This window comes from Bacidia gigantensis (genome assembly GCF_019456465.1).
Source record: "Bacidia gigantensis strain McMullin 20006 chromosome Unknown contig_253, whole genome shotgun sequence".
In the NCBI taxonomy this organism is placed as follows: domain Eukaryota; kingdom Fungi; phylum Ascomycota; class Lecanoromycetes; order Lecanorales; family Ramalinaceae; genus Bacidia; species Bacidia gigantensis.
The window spans coordinates 79,192-105,040 of record NW_025408604.1 but is presented as its reverse complement, the minus strand read 5'-3'; the positions used below and the strand labels follow the sequence as shown (position 1 = coordinate 105,040).

At 38.7% G+C, this 25,849-nt stretch overlaps 7 protein-coding genes across 7 annotated transcripts; 4 read left to right on the top strand and 3 right to left on the bottom strand.

Annotated features, from left to right (window-relative positions):
- Positions 1–6,495: 6,495 nt before the first annotated feature.
- Positions 6,496–7,163, top strand: KY384_006740 (putative secondary metabolism biosynthetic enzyme; the record flags this gene model as incomplete). The annotated part of the gene is made up of 2 exons (XM_044815233.1): positions 6,496–6,823; positions 7,006–7,163. 2 exons carry the CDS (start codon positions 6,496–6,498, stop codon positions 7,161–7,163), a joined length of 486 nt encoding a protein of 161 aa, XP_044667851.1.
- Positions 7,164–9,588: 2,425 nt separating this feature from the next.
- On the bottom strand, positions 9,589–10,641 carry KY384_006739 (uncharacterized protein; the record flags this gene model as incomplete). The annotated part of the gene is made up of 1 exon (XM_044815232.1): positions 9,589–10,641. The coding sequence occupies one exon, from the start codon at positions 10,639–10,641 to the stop codon at positions 9,589–9,591; it is 1,053 nt and encodes a 350-aa protein (XP_044667850.1).
- A 2,470-nt stretch (positions 10,642–13,111) lies between these two features.
- On the bottom strand, positions 13,112–13,545 carry KY384_006738 (uncharacterized protein; the record flags this gene model as incomplete). The annotated part of the gene is made up of 2 exons (XM_044815231.1): positions 13,112–13,490; positions 13,517–13,545. 2 exons carry the CDS (start codon positions 13,543–13,545, stop codon positions 13,112–13,114), a joined length of 408 nt encoding a protein of 135 aa, XP_044667849.1.
- Positions 13,546–17,153: 3,608 nt separating this feature from the next.
- KY384_006737 (uncharacterized protein) lies at positions 17,154–18,954 on the top strand (the record flags this gene model as incomplete). The annotated part of the gene is made up of 2 exons (XM_044815230.1): positions 17,154–17,702; positions 17,728–18,954. The coding sequence occupies 2 exons, from the start codon at positions 17,154–17,156 to the stop codon at positions 18,952–18,954; spliced, it is 1,776 nt and encodes a 591-aa protein (XP_044667848.1).
- A 1,369-nt stretch (positions 18,955–20,323) lies between these two features.
- Positions 20,324–20,968, top strand: KY384_006736 (uncharacterized protein; the record flags this gene model as incomplete). Its single annotated transcript, XM_044815229.1, has 1 exon — positions 20,324–20,968. The coding sequence occupies one exon, from the start codon at positions 20,324–20,326 to the stop codon at positions 20,966–20,968; it is 645 nt and encodes a 214-aa protein (XP_044667847.1).
- Positions 20,969–21,119: 151 nt separating this feature from the next.
- Positions 21,120–22,220, bottom strand: KY384_006735 (uncharacterized protein; the record flags this gene model as incomplete). Its single annotated transcript, XM_044815228.1, has 1 exon — positions 21,120–22,220. One exon carries the CDS (start codon positions 22,218–22,220, stop codon positions 21,120–21,122), a length of 1,101 nt encoding a protein of 366 aa, XP_044667846.1.
- A 1,186-nt stretch (positions 22,221–23,406) lies between these two features.
- On the top strand, positions 23,407–24,935 carry KY384_006734 (uncharacterized protein; the record flags this gene model as incomplete). Its single annotated transcript, XM_044815227.1, has 4 exons — positions 23,407–23,760; positions 23,819–24,087; positions 24,143–24,632; positions 24,732–24,935. 4 exons carry the CDS (start codon positions 23,407–23,409, stop codon positions 24,933–24,935), a joined length of 1,317 nt encoding a protein of 438 aa, XP_044667845.1.
- Between the last annotated feature and the right edge of the window lie 914 nt (positions 24,936–25,849).

Sequence of the window (25,849 nt, the reverse complement as noted above, 5' to 3'; positions counted from 1 at the left end):
TTATTTATAAGTAAATACTTTAAATTTTTAATTATAAATTAACTTTAGTTTAGCCTATTAAAAGCTTTAAATAATATTAATTTAAAGTATAATATTTAAGTATATTTACTTTAAACCTTTATAATTTAAGCTCCTAGCTAGTTTTTAAGTTAAAGCTTATAATTTTAACTAGCTTAATAGCTAACTAGTTTTAAAAAGTTAAATTAGGCTAGCTCTTTAGAACTTAAACTAAAGAAATTAATATTTAAACTAACTATAGCTAGTAAGCTAATTATAGTATTTAAACTATTAATAATATAGAAATATCTATTTATAAAGCTAGCTAGCTACTAAAAACTAATAGTAGGCTAGCTATTAATATAAAAATAAATAAATCTCTAAGGGATAAATATATTTAATAAATTATATTATAGATTTTATTTTTTTTATAATTAAAAAATACTTTCTTTATTCGTATTTATAAGTAATATTCTACTCGCTTTGCCTTAAAAAATATTAGAAGTATACTACCCTTAAGCCTCTTTAAAGTAAGTTTATTTTAAAATAAGAATAAATATATTATTACTAGTTAAAAAATACTTTCTAGTACTTTTAAGCTTCTTTTTAATATAATTATATTTCTATTCCTTTACTAATTAATAATATTAATCTATTTAGTTTATAAATCTAAATATTATTTAAATAATTTTTAAATTCTTTTTTAAAAGCCCCTATACCCTTTAAAGTCTTTTTAAAGCTTTAATTATAATAGACTTTAAGAATTTTAATTTAACTTTAGAAAAGGTTAAAAAGCTTTCTTTATATAGTAAAAACTATGTTCCTTAAGCTAATTAATTAAGAATAAGCTTTTTATACTAGAGCTTTAGTAATATATTAATAACTTTAAAACTATATAGCTTATTAAAGAAGATTTACTACTTTTTAATAATTTATTAGCTAAATAAAAGAAATAGAACCTTTATAATAATATAATTTATACTAAGCTTTAAAAAATTATTAACTTTTATTTAGCTAATTAAATTAAAAATAAGCTTATAGCTAAAAAGGCTTAAAGTATAATTAAAGCTTTAATTATCTAGAAAAAGAGAGCCTTTTTAGAAGAAACCTTTATTAAATAGGATAATCTAATAATAAAGAAGTATAACTTTTTAAAAGAGTACTATAAATAGTTTTATAATTTTTATAAAGTTCTCCTTAAGAATTATAAAATACTAATTTTATTAAATAATAATTATTTTATCTATAGGTTTTATAGTAGTTTTAAGCTTAAATATAAGTATTATTTTAATTTATTTAATAAAGACTATAATTCTTTTATTAAAGTAATACTTATAAAGGCTAAGTTTAACCTATTTTATATAATTATTTACTTTCTAGCCTATAAAGCCTTAGATTTAATTTATATATAAACTTTTATATTTACTATAGGAATAAAAGCTTCTATAGTTTAACTATTTAATCTTAGAAAGCTAATCTAGGTTAGGCCTTAACTTAATATAAAAAATAAATAAAAAGTAGATATTTTTAAATTTATAAAGTTTTATAAGAAAGTAAGGTGCCTAAATCCCTATTTCTTTAATATAATAGCTTATACTTAAGGGGCTAAATAATTTTTTTAAAATAAAAGTTAAAGTAATAGCTAGAGGGATAAGAAACCCTAGCTAAATAATAATAAAAAGGAGGATAAAGAAGATAATTATTAAAATAATTTAAAAAATATTATTAAACTTTCCGCTAGTATTACTTTTATTAATATTAATAAGAATATATTAGTTTAAATATTTATAGCTAGCTTTATCTCTAGAATAAAACCTATATAGTTCTTTAACTATAAAGCCTCTTGCTATATTATTAGTAATCTTTTAGTCTTTATTAAGATTAAATACCTTACTTAGCTTATTTTAATTATAAGCTAGGCTAATAGTAGATATATAACTGCCTATAGAACTATTTAGCTCTTATTAATAAGTTAAAATAGTATATATTTACTTATTATTAATAATATTCTTTATATATTAAATAACCCTTTTAATTTAATATCTTTTTTATAGCTTTAGTAGCTAAGCTATCTACTAAAGTTTATATTTAAAAATATTAAAATTAGGTATAATAGTATTCTAATATATTTTATAAACTATTATTTTTATTATTTTAAGTTAAACTATTCAAAGATTAATTTATATTTAAAAGTATTTTTTATTTAACTTAAAAATGCTAATAAAAAGAGTATAGCTTTTTAATATAAGCTTGTAAACTATATAGGGGAGTAGAATATTATTTATCTATTAAGTATAATAAATAGTATTAACTTAATAAAGTTTTCTATAATTTAAAACTACTATTATATTATTTATATTAAAATCTAAATAAAGAATTTATTTTATAAAAACTATATTTTATTTAGCTAATATTAAAATAAACTGATTTATATAAATATTTTTAAATTAATTATAAAATTAATTTTTTAGGTAAAAATACTTTTATATATTTATTAAAAATATAGAAATCTATATTATAAGTAATAAATCTAGGCCAACTTTTTAGTAGATTTTTACTAGCTATAAAAAGAAGATTAAAATTAACTTAAATATATTTATTAAATACTTATATAGCGATTTTAATACTTATAATAGTAATTTATTTAATAATTACTATATTAAATATAGTATTATTTAAGAACTTATTATTCTAGATAATTTTAAATAAATAAAATAGCTAAAAGAAATAGCTAAACTATTATAATATATATATATACTTTATTTAAAAGTAGTAAGCCTTTTAAAACTATAATTATAAAAGCTATTTATATTATAATCTATATTTAAAACTATTACCTAGTTAATAGGCTAGATATAATGCCCTATAAAGCTACTAAAGGAGGTTAATTAAACTTTAGTTTACTTAAGAAATTTAGTACTTATAATATATATTAGAATTAAAATCTAGCTAATAAGAATTAAACTAAATTTAAAACTAAAGCTACTTAAAAGAGGCTTATTAGCTTTAAAAGTAATAATTCTTATTATATATTAATATTTAATAGTTTTATTTAATATTATCATTATATAGAGTAGCTTTTTAATAAGAAAAGATTAGCTAAAGATAAAGAAAAAATCCTCTTTTTTTCTATATTTTTATTATAAAAAAAGGGACTTTCTATAGTATTATTAATATTAAAGTAGTATTATTCAGAGGACTTTAATATTAAATATATAAATTTTACTTACTATAATAATATTAATTAAAAAGATTTCTCCTTTTTATTCTCTAAAAATAATATATTAATAGCTAAATTTAATTAATTAATTTTATATTATCTAATTTTATTTATAAATACTTTAGAATTAAAGTACTTAACTCCTAACTTATTTATATTTATAGAATTAAACTATATATCTATAGAATTAAATTATATTAAAATACTTTTTTTATTATTTTAATAAAAGATATTTAACTTAATTATTACTTTTACTTATATAGGCTTTTTAAATTATTAAATTTGCTTACTAATACTATATTTATTATAATTATTTATAAAAAAAGCTAAGCCCTTATATAAGTATTTTTTTATCTAAGTAATAGTATACTTTATAGTATTTAATTACCTAGAATTAAAAGATTTTAAAATATATAATAAAGTTATAGCTAATACTTACTAAAAGATAAACTAATAATTTGCTATAAAAGAGGAGCTTAATTCTTTTATAAAAAATAATACTTAAAACTTAATTAATCCTTTAAAAAGAATTAATATCCTAAGCAACTATTAAATATATACTTTTAAAAAAAGGCTTATTAATAAAATTATTTAGTATAAAACTTACTAAATTATAAAAAGCTTTTAATAATATAAAAGTATTAATTTTTATAATACCTTTATTATAGTTATTAAATTAATAAGCTATAAAATACTTTTTACTATCGCTATAGCCTATAATTTTAAACTTAAATAAATAAATATTAAAACTATTTTCTTTTATAGCAATATTACTAAAAATATTTATATTAAATAGCCTAAAAGCTTTAAAAATAGGATAGAAAAGATTTATAAACTTTATAAAGTTTTATATAGCTTAAAATAATTACTATAAATCTAGTGTTAATATTTATTTAACTTTTTTATAGAGTTAGAATATTATTTACTTATTAAAGATTATAATATATTCTTATACTTAAAGCTAAATACTATATATATAGATAATCTTATTATTATTAGCTTAAATATAAAGATTATTTTATAGCTAAAAGCTTAACTAAATAAAAAATTTAATATAAAAGATTTAAGCCTTTTTAATTATTATTTAAATATAAGTTTAATCTATAATTAACTAAATTATATTATTTATTTAAGCTGAAAAAACTATTTTTATAATATTTTTAAGTAGTTTAATATAAAAGAAAAAAGTATAAATACTTTAATAAAGACTATTTAGTTTTAGCTAGCTATAAATAATTATATAGCTATAGTAATATTTATATACTAGAAAATCACTATACTATATATAATATATATAGATTTTTTTTAAATATTTTTATATTTAAAGTTTTTATTTAATTTAAGATAATTAAAATATTATTTTTAAGCTATTTATATAGCTACTTTTTTAGGGGTATAGAAGATTTTTTATATTAAGGATTTAATTATATTTATTATATACTAATTATAATTCTTACTTTAATATAAATAAGATTATTATTATTTATTTCTTTTAGCCTATTTTATTACTATTCTTTTTAATTTTACTATACTTTATCTTCTTTATAATATAATAAAATATTAAAATAATTAAATTCTTTTATATTATAAGCCTTAATAAAAGGGCTTATTTAATTTCTTAAGGGTAAAAGGTAATTAATATCCTCTTCTAACTATATATAGATATATATTAACCTAAATTATATAATGTGAATACTAAGTTAGTAGTAGTAGTTAACAATAGTGTGGACGCTAAGGACATTTAAGTAAAATCTTTCGATTTTATAGTCTTCGCACTAGTCGGCGTTAGGTGGGTCGTGTGTGCCGGCGTAGTTTAGTACGCAGCTAGGGATGTGTTTAGTAAGCTTGCTAGTCAGGACTAGCTATGCTATAGTCTCCTAGAGATATGCACCCGAGGGCCTTGAATAACTCACCTAAGTATCTCTTCCCGGTTCTCAATCCTCGCTCTTGAAATGGTTATTAGCTTGTCTTGAGCCAGAAGTAGATCTTTGAATTGGTTGGCAATTATGCTATTGCCTTTGTTGTCGAGTTAGTCAACACTTCAATTTAATACTGCTTCTTGAACCGAAGATAAGGAAGCTTAATAAGTTACGCTCGTATGAACCCACGGCTTGATGCCGTAAAGAGAACTTCCGTTCGCTTCGAGGCTAATAAGAAGTGGAATAACACACCGAAATTAAAAATTTCATCTTATCCCGCAATAGATTTCGATTAGAGTGTCTCAATGTTTTGTGATAGGGAGAGATTCACTCTTTAGGCTCGTGTCTCTCTTCAGCTGGACTATTTACCATCAACTTTGAGATTCAAAGTGCTAAGGCGTAGAAAGCTTTGGCTGATGATACGAAGACCTTGTCGATGCGTCAAGGGCGCAAACAATGAATAGCTATCATTCTAAACGATATACGGCTCGGTATCCGATGTGTCCGAATGATTTTGCAACCCCACCCTAGTCACATAATTAGAATTTATAGGCTAATAACACAGGGTCTTTGGTATACAATTTAAGGTCTAATAGAGTCAACCGCAGTTAGATATAATAGACGCTCCGACGCAAGGGAACCTTAGATAAAGTTTAGTGCCTTGCTAATGACCCTGTTTCCTTGCATGGTTCAATGATGCCATCAAAGACCGACATTTCTTTCAACCTCTTGACATACGTATATGGCTTTGACAGGTACGGGAAAATCCTCAGGCATTATCAAGGCCTAATTTACCCACGGTAGCAGCTCAGCAAAAGTGTATAGCATTGAGTTGAGTACAGCTACATTTCCCTAGTACTATTATGGTTCGAGATCCCACTAGAAGCAAACTTTTATCTCGAAGGAAGATTATGGCTCTCACATTGACACCACTAGAGAGCTTCACCTTAAGGCCTCGAGACAAATCACACAACGACACCGTCCCTGCATCTTTGAGCGATCATGACAGTCTACATCTCGTTGGCACGACCAGATTCGACCCGATGCTAGACATTAGAAGCATTTTGATCACGGGTGGAGCAGGCTTCACGTGCGTCCATCTCGCTTCCCTATCTTCCCCCCACCCCAATCTGTATCATCTCCTAATACAACAACCAATACAGCGGCAGCTGGGTGACCCGGCACCTCACCGTCCGCTACCCCGAATACAAAATCGTCTGCCTAGACAAACTCGACAAAGTCTCTTCCCTCTTTAACGTCCGCTGCCTCGACGCCTTCCCAAACTTCCACTTTATCTAAGGCGACCTGACTGACCAACCCGTAATCTCGCGAGTCCTAGCCGACCACGAAATCGACTACATGATCCACTTCGCCGCCTACTCCTACGTGCAAGACTCCTTCGAAGACCCGCGGGGGTTCACGCTCGGTGATGTGGTGGCTACCCAGCGGCTGTTAGAGGCTATAAGGCATCATAGCGAGGTCAGTCGGACTAGAAGGTTCATTTATGTTAGTACGGATAAAGTGTATAGTGATGCGACGGGGAGGTTCGTAGATGAGACGGAGCAATTCATGCCTACGAATCTATACTCGGCGTCGAAGGCGGCGGCTAAGATGTATGTTTCGGCGTACGCGAAGTCGTTCGATATTCCGGCGCTGGTGGTACGGAGCAACAACGTTTACGGGCCTTGTCAGTATCCAGAAAGTAAGCCGCATCCACTCCACCCCTCCCCTCCCCCTCCCCCTCCCCCTTTAATTTCCTACACCAACAATGCTTTCACGGGTTCTGAAAAAAGTTTAGGGTGGTATAAATTATACCCCGCTTCTACACCCTCCTCTCCTCCCAAAAACCCCTCACAATCCAAGGCACAGGCCTAAACGTGCGTCGCTACCTCTACGCGGCCGACGCAGCCGACGGTTTCGACACGCTCCTGCACAGAGGCATCGTCAGCGAAGCGTACAACCTGAACTCGTCCTTCGCCGTCACCAACCTCGAAGTCGCAATCCATATGCTTGAGATCTTCGGGTAGTCCCTGCAAAAAGACTTTCATAAGTGTTTGGAGTGGATTAAGGATAGGCTGTTCAATGATAGTGATTATCGCGTTGATGGGACGAAGGTTGAGAAGTTGGGGTGGCGGCAGAGGTGGGGGTTGCGTAGGGTTTAAGGGAGACGGTGGATTGGTATCGTAGGAATATTCAAAGATGGTGGCCGGATGTTAGTCAGGAGGCGAGTTTGAAGGCGGAGTTTTAGGAAGATGGGGAGCGCAAGGGGGCTGAGGGGGGGATTTGGGGGGCGAGTAGTCCCGTTATTGTCGATTGATGAGGCTATCGGGCTTACTTCTTTATCGAGTAGGGTATATAGACTTTGGATAAGATTTAGAAGAAACGAATAAGTGGAAGTATCGAACAAAAAGTGACATCGGTTTAATACATAAATTTATAATAGAGAGATTAAGATGTCTATAATTCGCTAATAGTGAGCATTCTCACCATCGTCGGCCTTCGATACACGCTAGTCCAGTGCTGGCGACTTAGAGACATAGCCGGAAGGCACAAGCACTATAATACCTGCTTCTTCTTCACTGTGAACAATATTAGTATCTGTCTCAGGCAATACGAAAAGAATGAACTCACCAAATCGCGCTCTTTTCTCCAAGGACCAATTTAGAAAGGCTCAAAACCATTTAGGCCGCACTCGAGTCTTTAAGTACGGCCTATCTTCCTAAGGATTGAGCCCCGTTCAACCTAGAGAAACAAACACATAACTTATAGACTTTTCTCTCCGGAGATTCACACTAGATCAAACCTTCAACCTCAGCATAATAGACACTTACTTATCCCTCGCCGTCCTCGCCGTCCACTGCGCAGTCTCCGCTATAGCTGCATCCACCAAATGCCCTATCAGCGTCTTGACCTTCCCCCACTAACACGTCACTGAATATTTCACCTCGCCCAAACCCCTCACCCTTGGCGCCGCGTCTCCCATCCCTCCCATTTCCCCATCTCCATCCCCATCCCCATCCCTACTCTTCAGTGGACTTTGACTTATACTCTTCCCAGATATGACCATCTCCTCCGCGTCCACGTTGGTTCCATTAGTGCCAGGGGAGGCGCTGCAAAAGTCCAGCCCGTTGCTGCTGAGAAATGAGAGATGCTCCCAGCTGGGGCTCGATGTCGTCTCCGTCTACACGATACATTTCACAGTTTGGCTATCGCTGGCGCTATACGCTCCCGTAAAAAAGGGTTGCTAATGCCGTTGGCCCCGAAGTCCGCACGATGGATGGGGTTGCTACTCTTACCAGAACGTGGCGAAGTCCATGGCGCCTAGGGAGCTTGATATACTAAAAGCTGGCGTGGTTTGCAAGGAAGTCGAGGGGTTGGGGCTGAGGATCATGGTTGTGGCCGGGGGTGGGGGGAGATGGGTATAGATTTTTGGCGGGTTGGTGGGCGCTTCTGCCGTCGGAGGAGGAGGGAGTTCCGATTTTTCAGGGCCAAGGGCGCGCGTAGGTCGAGGAAGTGGTCGGCTATGAATTTCCAGTTGCGCCCGTAGTAGGTTTTCGCCATTGTGAGGAGGCGTTGGTCCTGTGGAGGTTTTAGCCGGGGTTTAAAGGAAGGAGAAAAGATGGATTTAGTCACCTCCTCCGCAGCCCATGGACCATGATCCAAGTCCGGATTGAGATTCTCGTTCCACCGCTTCGCGCATTAGTCTCCATTCCGTGTTCCGACTTCTTTCGCTATTCGTATCCATTGGGTTCCATACTCGGCCACCGCCTCCCGAAGACGTGTATTCTCGATCGGGAGCCATGTGCCATTTTGGATGGATCTCTTTTGTCGAGGTTCTGTTGTTTCGTTGATATCCATATCTACCATCGTTGACGAAACGAGAATGAGGTCAGCTTTGTCTATTTTTGTCGGCGTTTCTTCTCATCTTTACTCATCCAGGCCACCTTCCGAAACACCTAGTCTTAACTTAATTGCTATGGCGAGCAATATCGTCAGGATAGTATGGCGTGGATATGACACCAGCATGAATTGGGCCATGCTGTCAGGATGGCAAGAGCTGAGATATAACCTTGCGGAACCGGCTTGCTTCTCAGAGAGCCTTTAAAATAGTGGCATGTTTGGCGAGTGCCGATGCAAGTAGCGCCTTGGTTGTCGGTATAGAACACTTGGTCCCGCAAGTTGCCCACGGAATCAGGAATAGTAACATTAAAAACGCCATTCCAATCTAGCCTCCCTAATCCCCTACGCATTTCTTATGTTATGGGCATCACGGCAGTCAGACTTAGGTCAGTGATTACGATAAGAGCAGAGACTTGTCCCTAAGCGCAATTAATCTAACATAAAAGCTTCGTCTCTAAAGCCTAGGTTCTCATAACGCATTAATTATTGCCCGCTAGTACTTGCACTTAGAATTACCCTCCTGTCCCGACTAATAAGATTTCTTCCCAATCGTCAGACATCTCGAGGCTGAGGCCATTCGCTTGGGTCGAACCAGCCAACTTTTCTGATCATGTTGTAGTAGCGAGAGAATTCAGTGGCGTTCGGATCGTCCCCGCCTTTCTCAGTGAGCTCTCCTAATCGATACCTGTCCTCGCAGATGTGATACGTTACATACCCCTGCAGGGTAGACTCGACAACCTTTTGCACAGCTGGTACTCTTCCCTTAGTAAAGACGGTTCTGATCTGCTCGAGACAGCTGACAGCCTCCTCAACGATATATTCAAACGATTCCTGTAAGGTTACTCCGTGTGCATGGCTATATGTTGTGGCTGCGTTTATTCGATCGTCCGGGTCGTGAACTTCTTTGTAGAAGGAGAATAGGTCATTCACCTTATCGACGTAGGTCACCATGTGAGGGAGAAGGACAGCAATATGCTGCAGATTCTCATCTTCATCGATTATCTCTTTCGGGAACAGTGAGACGCAACCATTTTCACTCAATCCTGTTAGATGCCGCAAGTAGGTGGGATAACGATGTGCTCCAGGATATCCGATTATGTTCCTTTTTTCCAACCACGATCCTTGACACCAGCCTAAGGTAGAGCGGAAGATGGTCAGCCCACAGAATGGCCCATAGTGACTGAGCAATCTGGGAAGGTGCTCGTTCATAAGAAACCAGAATTCGCTCCTCTGCTCAGCACCACTGAGTAGATCTGGAAGGAATGTTTCCATACTCGGGTCTTTGAAGCCACCAAGTTCGTTGATAAAGAAGAAGGTCCAATAGATGCTCAAGTCCACCAAGAGAGGGATGGAGAGGTTTCCAAGACTATATACATTGCCTCGAACACTAGGTTGTATGGCTTTATAGACTAGTTTCGGAGCGACACGTATTTTCTCTGCCCTGATAAGGTTCTCAAAGTGCTCAGCTGTGGATTTCCAGACCAAATTCAGTGTCTCTAGTCGCGCGTTTCGGTTTGCGAAATTATCGTCTTGATACTCCAGCTTATCAAGAAACTTGACTATTCCACTTAGAGTGGCATCAGGAGAAAGATCCTTGATAGACATGATCGTCGAGACTCTCTTTCTGCCTGCTAGAATCTTGTTTACCGACGCAACAAGACTCTTCAAGGAAATTAGATAGGAACAAAGGACGGGGAAGGGAAGGAACAATTATTGACAGCTTGATCCTGAGACGTTAGGTGTTACGATTATCCTCGATCTTCAACCAAGACAGACGGAAGCTCCCTCGCTTGTGTGGCACTGCTGCGAGACCCCCTATGCTACCTGGCAGGTTGACGGAGCGCACATAAGGCGATTCCCCGTCTTTAGATAGACAGGGGCCGGGCTGTTTCGGTCTTTCCTTTGATCGACAGTGCTAAGATACGAGCGAATCCGAAGATCGAGCTTCTCCGTCAAAGAAAAGGCTAAGTCCGCAATTGAAGCCTTAGCCATGATCGACAAGCACGAATCAGGCCGATCGGCGCTGTAAGCGACGAGATTATGCATGTTTGGCAGGTCCCTATGTATGATGGTTCGCGCGGGAAGATTGCCTGCATACTTGGGCCGCAATTCTGCACGCTTTAACTTTTTCGAAGCAAGCCAAATTTAGGGAAAGAACGAACAACGCTGATAATGAACAGCGTTGCCGTTGGTATGTCGCTTGTTGGCAAAAATAGATCGGAAACCCTTGCAAGACTAGAAGAACCCGAACATGCCACCGAATTCGAAGTCTTTAAGAGTACTAAAATGGAGCATGTTCTACCAATAGAATTTCGGCGCACATGCGAGGCTGCAACCATGGACTAGAAGGAGGTACGACCATTGAAGTGGGCACCGACTCTGTTCTGATCCCGCAGAAAACCTAGAAAGTAAACTTGTAGAGTTGGGATGTGGGAACGACTAGGCCATCTGCAGGTCGAAAAGGTGAATGGAGGGTTGATGAGGCTCTGCTGATCATGCTCGCTTATTTAGTTGACCGAATCTGACCCAAGACCTCTTGAACTGTCATCTTCATCGTTATAATAGGTCTCCCAGGGACACTATATTCGCTTCGCATGTTCGCTTCGCTTCAAGGCTTCTAGAAAATTTCAATTCACCACCCTACTCTCTTGAGGGACAACCTCCAAGACTCTCAGCAAATTCTACAGCCCATGTTAAGGAGCGTTCTATATCGCCAAACTAATGGCTGAAACATACGCCAGCGCTCGGTAATACAGTCGATTCAGAGTACCTACATTGCTAAATGTGCACAAAAACACCTAAATGAATGGCCCCATTAGTAAAGTAATGACGATGCGCAGAAAAGTTCGATTGTCAAACATACCGCCTCCATGAATACACTATGCTAAGCCGAAACTGCGCTTTCCAACGCGAAAGCCTATCATATGCTTGCAAACCCAACACTAGAGGCTGATATACCAAGGCGAATGGCCCGATAGATACGGGAATCTAAATCACACAAAGCATAACGCATTCGGCTCAAGAGCGTCACTGAGATTTTGATGTTTCGACGTCTACTTAAGGCATCTTTTGCGCCTCGTATACAAGACAGTCACAGTAAAGTAAGCCTATTGCGACCAACCCAGTCTCCCACCTGTCAGTATCAATTCAGGCACATGCACCATTCGATGGCTCTTATTAAGGCAATGCAGGCGATGTGCCTCGGGCAAACATGTACACTTATCGCTTCGATATGTTATGAACGGCTGATTGACATTTCAAAGTGCTGATACCCTTTTCTTCACCCCTCCTAGCAAGACTCGTGCGTTTGATATAGATTTAAACACATGCACAAAGCCCAGCGAGTGGACCCAGTATCTTCTCAAAGCGTGACGTCGCTGGCGATGTTTGCGGAATTAACTCGGGCGGGAAAGTTGCGTCTGACACCAGGAATCCTGATAAATGGAATCAGTACAATATCGACTAGTGGATACTGGATAAGTCAGTCTTGATATCCCCTCAAATTCACACACTAATAATCCTAGTGCTAGCCTATTATGGAAGGCGTTCTGGCAAGGAGTAGATAGGACAGTCAACGACAACTTCCCATTACTTATCCTCCTCCTGGCTAGTAATGAACGCACCGAGCAATGCGACGAGATCTCGAGTCAAGTCTGCACAAGAGCTGGTCTGGAGTAGAATTTTTGCACAGCACACCCTAAAGCCGATTTCGTCTGGTTCGCCATCACTCACTTCGCAAATTGGCTGCACAAGCTGCAGCAGACATTCACCAACTCTATAATCTCCGTTTAGCACTCCATAGCGATGTTGGTGAAACAATTCTTCACCCCGCGTATATATTCCGCGGGACTTATCCTTCCTGTTGCTATAATCAACGACCTAGCGACTTCATTAAGTCTTGCTGTGAAGCCGGCGTCGTTTGAATCGGCAGCTGCGACTATTGTAGGTGGTGTTCTAATGCAAGAAGGCTTGAACAAGCCAGAGTAAGTAACTTCACTGTCACCTAAACAACACTCTGACTAAAGCGCAGCGCATTGGTCCAGTGTGGCGAAGTGCAAACCGCGGTGGCCAAACTCTACCAATTTGTAATCATCGCCCTAGACCACTTCTTCCAACAAGTCCTTAAAAAGCTCCTCTCGACTCCATCACCGCCCCTATCGGCGTAGACGACTACTTTGCCGACGCCGTCCAGCTCCCCGAGATCCTGAAAGGCGAGCGCTTCGCCTCCCAAGTCAACTTCGGCAACATTAATGCCGATGTCCTCGGCGCCGTCGTCTCCCCCGCCAAAAACTCCCTCTGGGTCCAGGATAAAGCCGTCATCTTTAAGATCAGCGATCACACCTTCGACCAAGTCCCAACGGGCGAAGCGTGCAAGTTCTGGCCCGAGCAGACGGGTTGTCGCAGTAATGTCGCGCATATCTACCCCTGGGACGCTTCGACTAAGGGAGCGGCGGCTGATAGTACCCTGAAGGCAGATTACTTGGCTGAGTCCACGCTCTCGCTCGACATCATCCTCGACTCCGCGCTCGCCACGCAAGCCGCCCACAGGTATCTGTACAGCGGCACCACAGTGGACACGTTCAACTAGATGACACAGCATCTGACGGACTTGGACCAAGCTGATTCGGCGAGCTAGACAATCCCAATCTGCGATATCGATGCCATTTTGAAGCTAAACGGGAAGTCGTATATAGTCTTAGACCTAGCGATTAGGAGAATGGGCAGAGTGTACCTTACTTAATAGGACAATTTATATATGTTTTTAAGTTAAGAAATATAAATATAGATTTTAAGAGACTATATTTATAATTAAATCCCTATCTCTTTTATTCTTTAAAGTATAAATATTTAAAACTAGAATAATATATTATTAATAAGTTATATATTAATAGTATTCTTTTAAAGTATTAAGGAAAGTATTATAAATTTTATAATAATAAATAATAATTTTATAAAATCTTTAATAAAACTATAATATATATTTTATTATATTAATTAAATAAAGTTTATATAATATTTTTCTTTTTATAAATCTTTTTTTAATTTCCTAGAATTATATGAAGTTTTAAATATTAAAATTAAATTATATTTTAATATTTAAAAAATATATTTTATAATTTTAATTTTAATTTTTATTATTATATTTTAATATTTTTCTTTATAATATAATTATAAAATATAAATATATAAAAAATAAATATTATATAAGATTTTTAATTTAAATAACTAAATATTAAGTTAATAAATAAAAAGTAAAACTATTACCTTAATTTATTTAAATAAATTTTATAATAAAATCTCTTTTATAAACTACTTTTTATAAAATTATTTAAAAAGAAAACTCTATTTATTTTTATAAAAAATTTTAAATTTTAATATAGTTACTTTAAAATAATATTTATATAAGTAAATTTATTATTAACTTAATCTTAAAATAATAAATTTATAAAAATAAATTTATACTTTTAAAATTATTTTTTAAATAAAATACCTAGTTATTATTTAGAAATTAGTTTTAAACATTTTTATATTAATCTTTAATATTAAATAAATCTTATTATCTTATAAGAAAGCTATAGAATCTTAAGCTTTACTCTAGTAGTATTCTAGTTAACTTTAAATTAAATATCTTAATTATATTATTAAAAGCTTAATCTTTAATTGGTTTTAAAAGCTATTTAAAGTACTAAGTTAAAATCTTAAAAAAAGTTTACTTAAGATATATTTAATTAAAAAAGTTACTTTAGAGTATACTTAAGGTGTACTTAAGGTGTACTTAAGTTCTACTTAAACTATACTTAAATAAGACTTGAGCTCAACTCTAAAAACATTATATATTATTAATAAAAGTTAAAAAAAAATTTTTTTTTTTTTACTTTACTTCTATAAATATATCTTAATAATATAAGGTTTAATAAAGCTATACTAGCGGGAAAACTCGGGGGTATATATATGTCTATCTAAATCGTATAAAAATAAAGGTTATATTATATAAGCGTGGCTATATAGCGCTAAAACTCTAAATTTTTAATATATTTTTTTTAAGTTTTAACTTTAAAAAAAATTATAAAGTTTTAACCCTAAGTGGGAAAGCCCTAGCCCTAAAAGATAAAGTATAGATATTAAGTTAATATTATTTTATTTTAGATTTTAACTTAAGGTCTCTTTAAAGAGACCTAAAGTTTATCTTAAAGATACCCCTAGTAGAAGTTTTCTAAAAAGTTATTTTTTAAAAAAATTTACCTCTTATATAAAGACTCTTTTAAAATAAGCTTTTCTTAATTATACTTTAAATAAACCTTAAATAAACCTTGAGTTTATCTCTTTTTTAGAATCTATACTTAAGCTTTAATTAAAGTATATTTAAAGTAATTTTAAGTTAACTTTTAATTTAAGTTATATTTAAGTTCTTTTTAAAGTCTCTTTAAGTTAGTCTTAAGAATCTTTAATCTCCCTCTAAGGTAATAAAAAGAAAAAGATTTTATAAATTTAAAATATATAATAAATTTTTTTATATAAAATTTAAATAAAAGTTAATTAATAAAGTATATAACTTAAAATAATATAATATATTAAAACTTAGTTAAAGTCTTAATATTTATAAATAAATATTATATATTTTTAATTATAATAACTTTTTATAACTATTATTTTAATAATATTAATATTATTATTTAAGTTCTTTATAAAAAATAAAAAGAAATTTTTTTAAACTTAAAAATCTTATTTTAAAAATCTAAATATAAATTAATTTAAAAAGTTATTAATTTATAAAGTAAAATTAAAAGATTTAAAAAAAGTTTAAATTAAAAATAAGAATTTAATTTAATATCAAAATTAATAATTTTTTAATATTTTATAATATTAAAATAATAATAATAATTAATATAATAAAATAATACTTTAATAATATTTTTAATTTATTATTTTTATTTTTATATAAATTAATTTTATTTCTTAATCTTTATAATTATTATTTATACTTAAGTTTTATTTTTATTTAAATATAATATAAATATAATATATTAATAAAAATTCTAGTACTAAGAGCTATAATTATCTTATAATTTATATAAATTATTTGGTACTATAATTAACTAGTTATATATATAGGCTTAGCGAAAAACTATAGAGTTTTAGTAAAAATAAATCTTTTCTTTATTTTAAAATACTTATATCTTACTTAATATTACTTATATTTTAAAAGTTTTTAAAGATTTAAAATCTATATTAAAAGTAGCCTTAGTAGTTGTTTCTTAAGCTATAATACCTTTTATTAAAGAAGGAGTTTTTAAAAAGATTTTATTTTCTTACTTTATAAACTACTTATAGTTTACATAGAAAAGTAGATATATACTTTTCTATATTCTATACTTTCTATATAATATATAGCCTAAAAATTTTTACTAATATATTTTCTTAAAAATATTAAAATATTTATTATTTTTAAAAAAATCTCTTAATAATATAATCTTTTATATACTATAATTAAATTCTAGTTCTTTTTAAGAAAAAGAATTTTATAAAAAACTTTAAAAATATAAAAAGTTAAATATTAATATATATAAATTATTATTAAAGTTTTAATATAAAAGACTTTTATATTATTAAAAAAGAAATTTTTTAAAATTTAAAATTTAAAACTTTATATTATAAACTAATAATAAATTATTTATAAATAACTTATAAGAAACTTATAAATTATAAAAATTAAAAATTTTAAAATTTATTTTATTTTAATAATATTAAAGTTTAAATAAATAAGATTTAAAGTATTTATTAAATTTTTTTTATATTATTTATATATCTTAAATTAATTTATAATATTTAGAATATTAATTTCATTTTATTTATATACTAGTTTTTTATTATAGAAGATTTTTTATGCTAAGGTTTTAATAATATCCTGCACACGCTAAAGGAGGCTGCTAGTGGGACGTGTCGCATTGCGTCACGTATTTAGGGAATTTTTCTCTTAGGTGAATATACATCCACGGGTTATCTAACAGCACAAACCGCAGCTGCCCTTGTAAGCCTCTTCCTTGCGCTTACCTGGCAGAAATTGTACAGTCTTTCCAAAGGTCATTAAAGGCGAATGCGTTCAGCAAATCTCACTCATGCCGTTAATTAACAAAGCCTCCAAGCGTAAGCGTACAGACAGCCACCTCGCCCCAGAAGCTACTCCAGAAACGAGTACAGCCTCAATGCAGGAACATATTGCCATCATTGTAGATGAAGAGGGAGACAGTGAAGATGTGCACTCCGAGGATCTTGACTACCCTTGGTGCAAAGATGTGAGGGTGACAGCCACTACTAAAGATGCAGTGCAGGTTGGGCATTGCAAGGGCTATCTCATCGATCGCGCTCGAATTCGTCATCATTTCTACGAAGAGATGGACGGCCCTGACCATGATGTCAAAGAGTTTGGTGTGTACATGTTCGATCGCTTTGGGAACCTGAAATTGGATTTCTATCAGCATCCTGTGAAAAGAGGGACTGGTGCCTGGGGGGAGGAAATCAACAAAGGGAGAATATTGCTGATTACCTCAGTGTTCGTCAAGAAGGAATTCAGAGGCCAAGGTCATGGCAAGACAATGGTACAAGAGCTATGGAACAAGGCGAGAGCAACCTCCAAAGAATGCATGTTCGCAGCAACGATGCCAGCCGTGATGGCCGAAGAAATAAATCAAGATTTCCCGCGCTCCCCATTTACCCATGCCAACACCGCAAGAAACTGCTCGAGGCGAGGCGTTGCTCAGCCTCGCCGAAGAGTTCTGGCGAGCCGTGGGCTTTCGCAGGATCGGATCGAGCCCTTATTATGGTTTTGCTCAAGATGAGGCCCATCCTTCTAAATCACTGAAGGTTGCCGCCGATTACCGCCGGCCTCTCGCCTTGCAAGGGCCAAAGTATCATGGTAACCAGGAGTGGCCCTACACGAGGGAAATGACAACAGCGAAAGATGATCATCTGCTTGGGATCTTGAGAGACCGATTGCAAGAAGTTCCGGGCGATCACCCTATATGGGTAGCCAAAGACAATCATGGCAACAATATCATGCACATCGCCGCACATCGAAGGCCTAGGTCTTTGGCTTTCCTCTTCGACCTCGACCAAGCACATCACTTGGAGACGGCGCGCAACCTGGAGGGAGAGACCCCTTTGGAATTTGCCCTTGCTCGTGTCGAGAAGACGAGACTGTGTAAAGAATATATGGATATGGCTATGGAAGCATCCAATGACTTCGATGGTCTTACTTACGCCGAACATGAGTGCGTCCTCAAGCTCATGCATATTACGAATCCCAGACAACACCTATCCGAACAAATACGATTCGGATGTACGTGCGCCGAGTGCATTGAAGGTTTCATCAGCCCCCGGATGGCTGAAGCTTTGAGAACTCAGGCGGCGCTTATCTTTGATCTTCTCCGATCGGAGAGTGGTGCTGACATTGAAGATGAAGGCGATAGATGGCTGCGTCTCAATGATCACTTTCTACGGTATATCCCGTCGCCTCTTCACGCTAGACTCCGTACAAGCTACACCTTGCGTCAGGGATACACACATGCCTTCTTATTCATCCGTGACCTGCTAGGTGAGAAGCGCTTTCCCTCTTTTCATGAGGTGGCCGAACGCGCGGAGAAGCAAACGTCTCAACATACAAAGATGTTTCTGCAACAAGGAGGTGGCGTTGCTTCTGTTATATTCACGTGCATTGACAAAGCTGTTGAGGAGGACGAGTATTTAGGGGACGGGTCTTACTACGATTGTTTTGGCGATACTGTTGATGCTCTCAAACCGTGCCGCAACGATCACGAGTTCGGCTTTGTACGGCGGCAGTATTGTAAGCATGAACGCATCACTGATGGTGCTGATATTGAGCTCGGTCGGTTCGTTCACAACGACTTCGAGGACTTTTAAGGTAGATTAGTGGTTGTGATAGAAATTGTTGATACCTGGTGAAAAACTTATTTAGACCGACAAAGCAACCTTTAAACACAACAGCAGGTGATGTCTACTCGCTGAGCACAATGTTGTACCCAAGCGTTTCGTCAGTTATTGGCTTCTGGTTGGTGGCTTTTGTTAAACGTCTGCAAAACCCGAAAGACCCTTTAAGTCCCTTCAGAAATGGATAAAGCTCCTCTTCTCAACACCACGGTTCGAGATTCAAAAGTCAAATATCAAGCCTCGAGCAATTTCAATTCTATTCACGATAGCCTTCTTCTTCTCCGGTCGAGTCCTTATTGCCCTTTTCTTGCTCAACATAATTGGTCCGGGATAGCATTTGCTTTAGACGCCTAGCCTAAGCATCATCTTATCCCCTAAATCGCCTATCTCCTCGGCTTATCCGACTTCAAAAAGATCGTCAAGTCTACCGCAGCTAACGCCGCCGAATTCGGGAGTCTCTTTGATTTCATCAACATAAGAATCCAGCCGAACGCGCAAGAGCGCGAAGACATTTGCACCCTCGCCCTCGAAATGGTGAATCTAGCGAGGCAAGGAAGCGCAGCACAAGCGTTTCTCGACACTCTTGAAATCACAAGCAAGAGGGTTACCTTGTTGATCGTGAGTTTCCTCCCCATTACCACACCGAGGAAAGGAGGTAGGAAGGCTGACTTAGGGTGGGCGTAAAGGGGCCTCACAACAACCCCGCAGGCCAATGAAAGTACCTTCTCGCCCACGTGACTTCATTCCGACTCTGTACTTTAATAAAAGGCGCGCTCTCCCGCTAGGCCACTCCTGGAGTTGCAATATCAGCGACGTGTATAATAGCACTATTAGACAGCACCGCTATCGATGGATTGGGGCCATGAGTCTCTACGTGATTACCGACGACGATGATCTGCCGCATACGTCGACGAGATCCTCCTCAATTTTGGCGACTTCGATGAGAGCGGTGTCGACTTTAGCTTCGGCTTCGCCTACTTTGTCGCAGGCACTACCGGCACTTCGACGCATCTATATAACACCATTATATTACTTTGTTATCACGTTTATCCCATTGGTTGCGCTTCTCTCTTTAGTCGAGACGCCCGCGATGTTGGCACGGGCCGTCTACCGCTGCAACACGACTAAATACCCCTGAAACGGGAGTATAGATGCGACAGTCACTGGCATGAGTTGGTACGAGACCTTAGAGCCCAAGTCACTCGGAATTTAACTTGGATACCTATGTGATGTATAAGCAGATGAATTCTCATCAATAGCAAGACATTGCACTGTATCGCATTAGTAACATATTCGGGTCGAAGCCCGAGATATACTCCCTATTGGACGACCCTCCGGCAAAATGCTCGTGTCACTCTGGCTCCTGATCATGAGCGCATGTCTTCTTACTGCATCACCACTCGGTCGAGAATTATCCCAAGAGATGAGCAACGACGACCCATTACAAATCGTCGCAGACCCGCCTTTTTCTCCGCGCAGCACAATTCCCGACTCGCACGCAGATCCCACCTTAAGATCCCACAGCGCCTTAGCAAAACGATCTTCCACCATCGCATCTCAACCCCTGACGAAGCGCGGCTGGGCCCTCGACGCCCTCAAGCTCACCAGCCAAATCATCTGGCAAAGCGTCGACATCGCCTTCGCCGTCGAACTCGAATGGCAGCAGCAGTTCATTCTATGGAACAACATCTCGACGTATAATCCGCGCATCGATGGGCCCTGGGTGCCCACCCGCGATAATCGCTTCGTTATTTACTGGGGGTTTATGAAGGTTATTTTGAGTGTGATAGAAGGGGCTGTCAGCGACCTTGTAACTCAGCCCGAAGTCTTTGCTGCGCTGGAGACGTTGGGGGCGTTTATTGTGGCTTTGCCGACGGCGGTGATTTTGCCGGCGTTTACGGCCGTTGTGTGGGTGGGGGCGACGGCGGTGCAGGTCGTGCTCGCGCTGACGGATGGAAGGGAGATGAATCTTATTACGCCGACGTAGGCTGGGGTTGCTGTGGACTGTAAGGATATAGGAAATTTCTGCTAGATAAATTCCTGTGATATGTAGGGTTTCTTTGCTGCAGGAAGTACATTACCACAACCTTCTCTCCGATCGAGGACGCCCATAAGGTCTATTGAAACTGTATATGTGCTTAGTGTCTCAGTTCATCATGCACAGGAACATTAAAGAACTGCGCAGCCAGACTAGCTACATTCCCGTGCGTGGAGCTACTACAGAACTCCTTCTCCGGCACCACCAGCCCTCCACTCGCATCAAAGATAGCGTCCTCAATGCACCGACACATGTCCTTTCCCGGACTATACAGATCAAAATCAATGACCCGATGCGATCCGTCTAAATACCCTTGGAAGTTGCCAGGATACTTCCCACAACGATCATAAAGCGAGTTGAACATCTTCGAAGACTGCGAAGCGTCATCTTCATCCGAGAACCCATTGTATACAATCTGATGCCGCATATCATCCTTCCCGCCCTCTTTCCACGGGTCTTTCCCCTTCATGGCGTAATACGGCTTGTTGAAGAATGTGCACTGAGTACCCGTGTTACCGCCGCATTCCTGGTTGGGCTTCACATCCTCCGGGTTGACCTGCGGCACTGCAGGTGGTGGTGATGGTGGGTTAGGCGACCCAAAAGCGATTTGCTCGCCCGCTTTGATCCCGAAATTGGGGAACGTCACCAATTTCAAGTTCTCATCGTGCCAGAACGCTTTGGTTTGGCCACAGTGCGCGGTCGAGGTGGAGCTGATGATGTACCGAGCCGTGTCCTCCATCACCCAGCCATCATCTTTCCACCCGAATGTGCCGCCGCCTCCAGCCTTTGTGCAGAATTGCTCGTCGGCTTCACCAAGGGCGCCCTGGTGGGGTTTTGCCCCGTTCGTGGAGACGCAGGTGGAGAGGATTTGCTCGTAGGTCGCTTTGCATTCGTCGCTGCTTGGGATTTTGGCGTGCGCGCCGTCTCGAAGGACCTCATAGACGGCGGGCTTGTAGAGGACTTGGCAGTTTTTGTTTGTGGCGTTGTGGGATACGCTGAGATCTACTGGGCTATCTGAGCTTCCGCAGAGGGAGTTGATGGCAGGACGACATTCGGATACGCAGAGTGGTGGGACTGCGAGGGCGGGGTTGGTGGGTGCGTCGCAGTAGTAGCAGTAGCCTGTGTCATAGTTGGGTTGATCACCAGAGACGAGGCCTATGGCGTACATGACTGCTATTGTAGATATCCAGCCTGGGACCATTTTTCGGGATAGCTTTTGGACGACCTTAGTGTTTGCTTGACCGACAGGAAAGAGGTGATCAACCTCGGACCCAGCTGGCGGTTTCTGGGGACCTTCAACATTTTGATCGCATACTCCTATGTGCAGATGATCCGAAGCGGCGCATAATGCCTTTGAGAAGTAACGGGTCGGGATATGCGCAATCTTGATACTGTTAGCAATGGCACTTTCGTTGGAATCCCTAATGGGCCACTGGCGGTTTGATGTATCCGAACGGCTGACTGGCGCCAACAGGTCGCAAGAGCGCGACGGAAAGGGGCGGGATCACTTACTGCAGCCCTACCTGCCCCTACTGCAACAGCCGTGCGAACTTCCGGTGTGAGAAGCCGCAAGAAAGGGTCTGCCGCTGCTCGGTCGGAGGAGAACAGCTAGAGGGAGAGCGAAGCCACCTCCGTCTGGGGCAGCGAAGATAGAAGCGAGAACACAAGTGCCGGCGGGGGGCTGGAGGATCTACTCCGTTCGGCGATGAGTACAGATCAGAAGTCAAATGTAGAAAGGCTGTACCATCTGCTTGAGAATGTCAAATGCTCAATTCAGCTCCTCCCTTCTCCGCGGACAGTGCCTCAACAATCTCATCACCGTTCTCGAAGCGTCAACAGCGCCGGATCTTTTGGGCATACCTCTCATATGGATACGAAGTCAATTGACTTATGTGCATCACTATGGAATCTCTGATCTTCAATGCCACGACATCATCTCTCTCCCTTGTCTCCCTCTGCCCATATCTTTCTATCACTTAAGTCCGCATCAAGTCCGAGCCACAAGCGCACTAGACAACTTTGGGGCTAGTGCGAATCTCCCCGCAAAGTCTTGGCAAACATCAACAGTTCTTTCAGGTCGCACAAGACAAGAACTGCATTCACTTCACTTCCCAGGCTCCACTCCACGTTCATTCACCAATTGAGCTTACATATCCCTCATGCTTCCCCCTCATCCCTCTTCAGATCTACGCACTCGTATCCAAAGCTGGACCTGTGACGTGGCCAGCGAGACAGCACGCTCACGTAGCACACATTGCATGACATTGCGACAGCCAGCCCCACGACGAATTCTCTCAGACCTCTCCTCAAACATTCAACGAGCCCCTCAAACGACACTCAAACGACCTCTAGAGCCTACCCAACTACCCCAAAAGAGGCGGAGAACAATGGGTCGACTCACGAATGAAGAGAAGGCACGTCGGGCTGCTGAAGCGCAGGCGAATGCGGGTCTTGGCCCACTGGGAGCTATTCCCAAGCTGAACCCAGCCTGTACTACTCGCACCTCGTCCCCTCCCAAGAGCGAATCTCCTTCCAGAACGAGAGATCAGGCCCAAAGCGTCGAAAACCCTTTCAAGCTAAACGCTGTGAAGTTTCACCATATGGCTCTCTGTACACCCCCAGTCAGAGGATACGACATGACACAGCTTCGCCAGGAGGGACTTACGATCCCTAAAGCAGTAGAAGAGTTGTATAATAAGCTGAAAGCTACGCCCGTGGGTGGGATTCCGCTACAGTTGAAGGTAAGAGAACATAGCATAAAGCTTGGGGTCGAAGATGCGCATAATTGACCCTTTTCAGGATAAGTTTGTAGACGATGCGAACACACCAAGGAAGAGTCGTGAAGTGCCGCAAGAGTCAGAGTATACTACTGAAGATGTTCCCCTCCCCCTCACTGCGGAGAAGCTTCGGGATTTTAAGGAAAGAGTGGACTTTTTCGTAGACGAAGCACAATACAACATGGCTACGGATGCGTACGAACGCCAATGGGGCCATACAATCGCTGGCTTCTTGCGGGAGTTCACGATATGGTCGTACGAGCATGGGCAGAGGTGCCGAGTGAGGAATATGTATGTTTCACCCATCAGACACCGAAATTATGGTCGGGCTAACAGGCGGCAACAGTGAAAATTGTTCAATCGCGCCGTTTGAGATACGTCCCGTTATCGTTGGTGGCATTGCAATCCGACTCGGAGATGGAGACGAAAGCGCGTCCGTAAGCACAAGCAATACCGCAAGTTCGCGGTTGAAGACCACAGCAATCACCAAGATGATCGATTGGACTGTAGGACTGGTTCTTAGCCGAGAAGATATGGGCATCATTGAAGATTGGTACCGCAAATGTCTCAATCATCCACTCTGGGCCAGTCTCAGTCAATCGAACTCTTATCGCGATGCACTCTGCATCGATATCGAGATCAAGCGAGTCGCCGATCCCGACCCCCGTGTCCAGCTTTCAGTATGGGCACAAGCAGGCTTCAATAAGAGATTGGCTCACGGATGGGACTTCACAATGCCTGCGCCGGCTATTGTCATTGATCAGCATATTTGGACGGGCTACCTTTTCTTTGGTGTGCCAGGCGATCCGCAAGATCCGGAGGACCAGGGGAGTCTCGTGAGTCTTGCCTCTCGTGTCCCCTTCCACGCATGTCTCACGATAACCCTCATCGCGTCCAATTCTACCAGTCACGCTTGACTAACAAACCATCCCTAGATCATGCTTGGACCTATGCACTTCGGAACCACGGCCGACAACCGCGGAATCTGGCAGATTATCCAGAAAGTTCATGTCTTGATGACTTGGGCGGGCACTGACTATCGGAAATGGTTCGACGAGAACGTAATCAAGACGGCAAAGCTGGCAACAAGACCGTACGTGGAGGAGGATAGCAGTCGCGCTGGAGAGCACAGTGGATGAGGTCGGGGCGAAGGGCAACGAAGCATAATGACAATAGCCACGATCAGAGGCTGACGAAGCAGTGCAGAAGCACGATGACATGACATGCACGACGTGCAAGACTAGGAGCGCTTAGCTGCGCTTCTGCTGTAGCCTGCACCAACATGCTTAGAATTGTATTATCCACCCCTAAGATTTGTCCGTCGAGCATCAGACTGCATTCATTTTTCTTCCTTCACTATGCTTCTCCATCCCCTGCTTCTTCGCAAGATCTATTGGACTGACTGCCCTTCCACCGCTTCCGTTACACTGTCCCAGCCCACCCTTCCCTACAAAAATCTACCCTGTAGACCCACCCCCACTTTCCCCTCTGCTCTCTATAGTCCCTCGCTTCGTTGGTCTGACAAGCCTATCCCTCGTTCATACTATTCATATACACCCAGATCTTCTAACCCGCAAACTCCCCTCCTCGTCCGCACCGCGCTCATCTCTCCCCACTAACTCTTTTGACAGCCCTTATGTTCACTCCAGCTACATGTCATAGAAATGCTTTTCTTAACTCCTAACCCGTAGCTTTTCCCCCTGCAGCCCGCCCCTGTGATTGTTGATGGGATGGCGAGTAATGCGGAAGATGTACATACAATTCCTGAAATGCTGAAATGTCCCTCGCAAGGTTCTTTGCCCTTAGAGGGCTAGAAGAGAGCGGTGTTGTACTTCTAGCGCCATAGATTCGGGCGCTGGTTTTGCGCTTCTTCTCACGTAGATGTCATCCTTTTTTTCCATTGTTCGTGGTCGATCGGATGGCTAGGATGCTTCGCGGAGAGCGCTTGTCTGTGAGGCTTCCGGTGCAGCTTCCGGTGCGGCTTCCTGCGTGGAGGAGCGATGGTCTCGACGTCGATGGTGGATCTGGATCATTGCGCAAGGTGAGGTGTGCG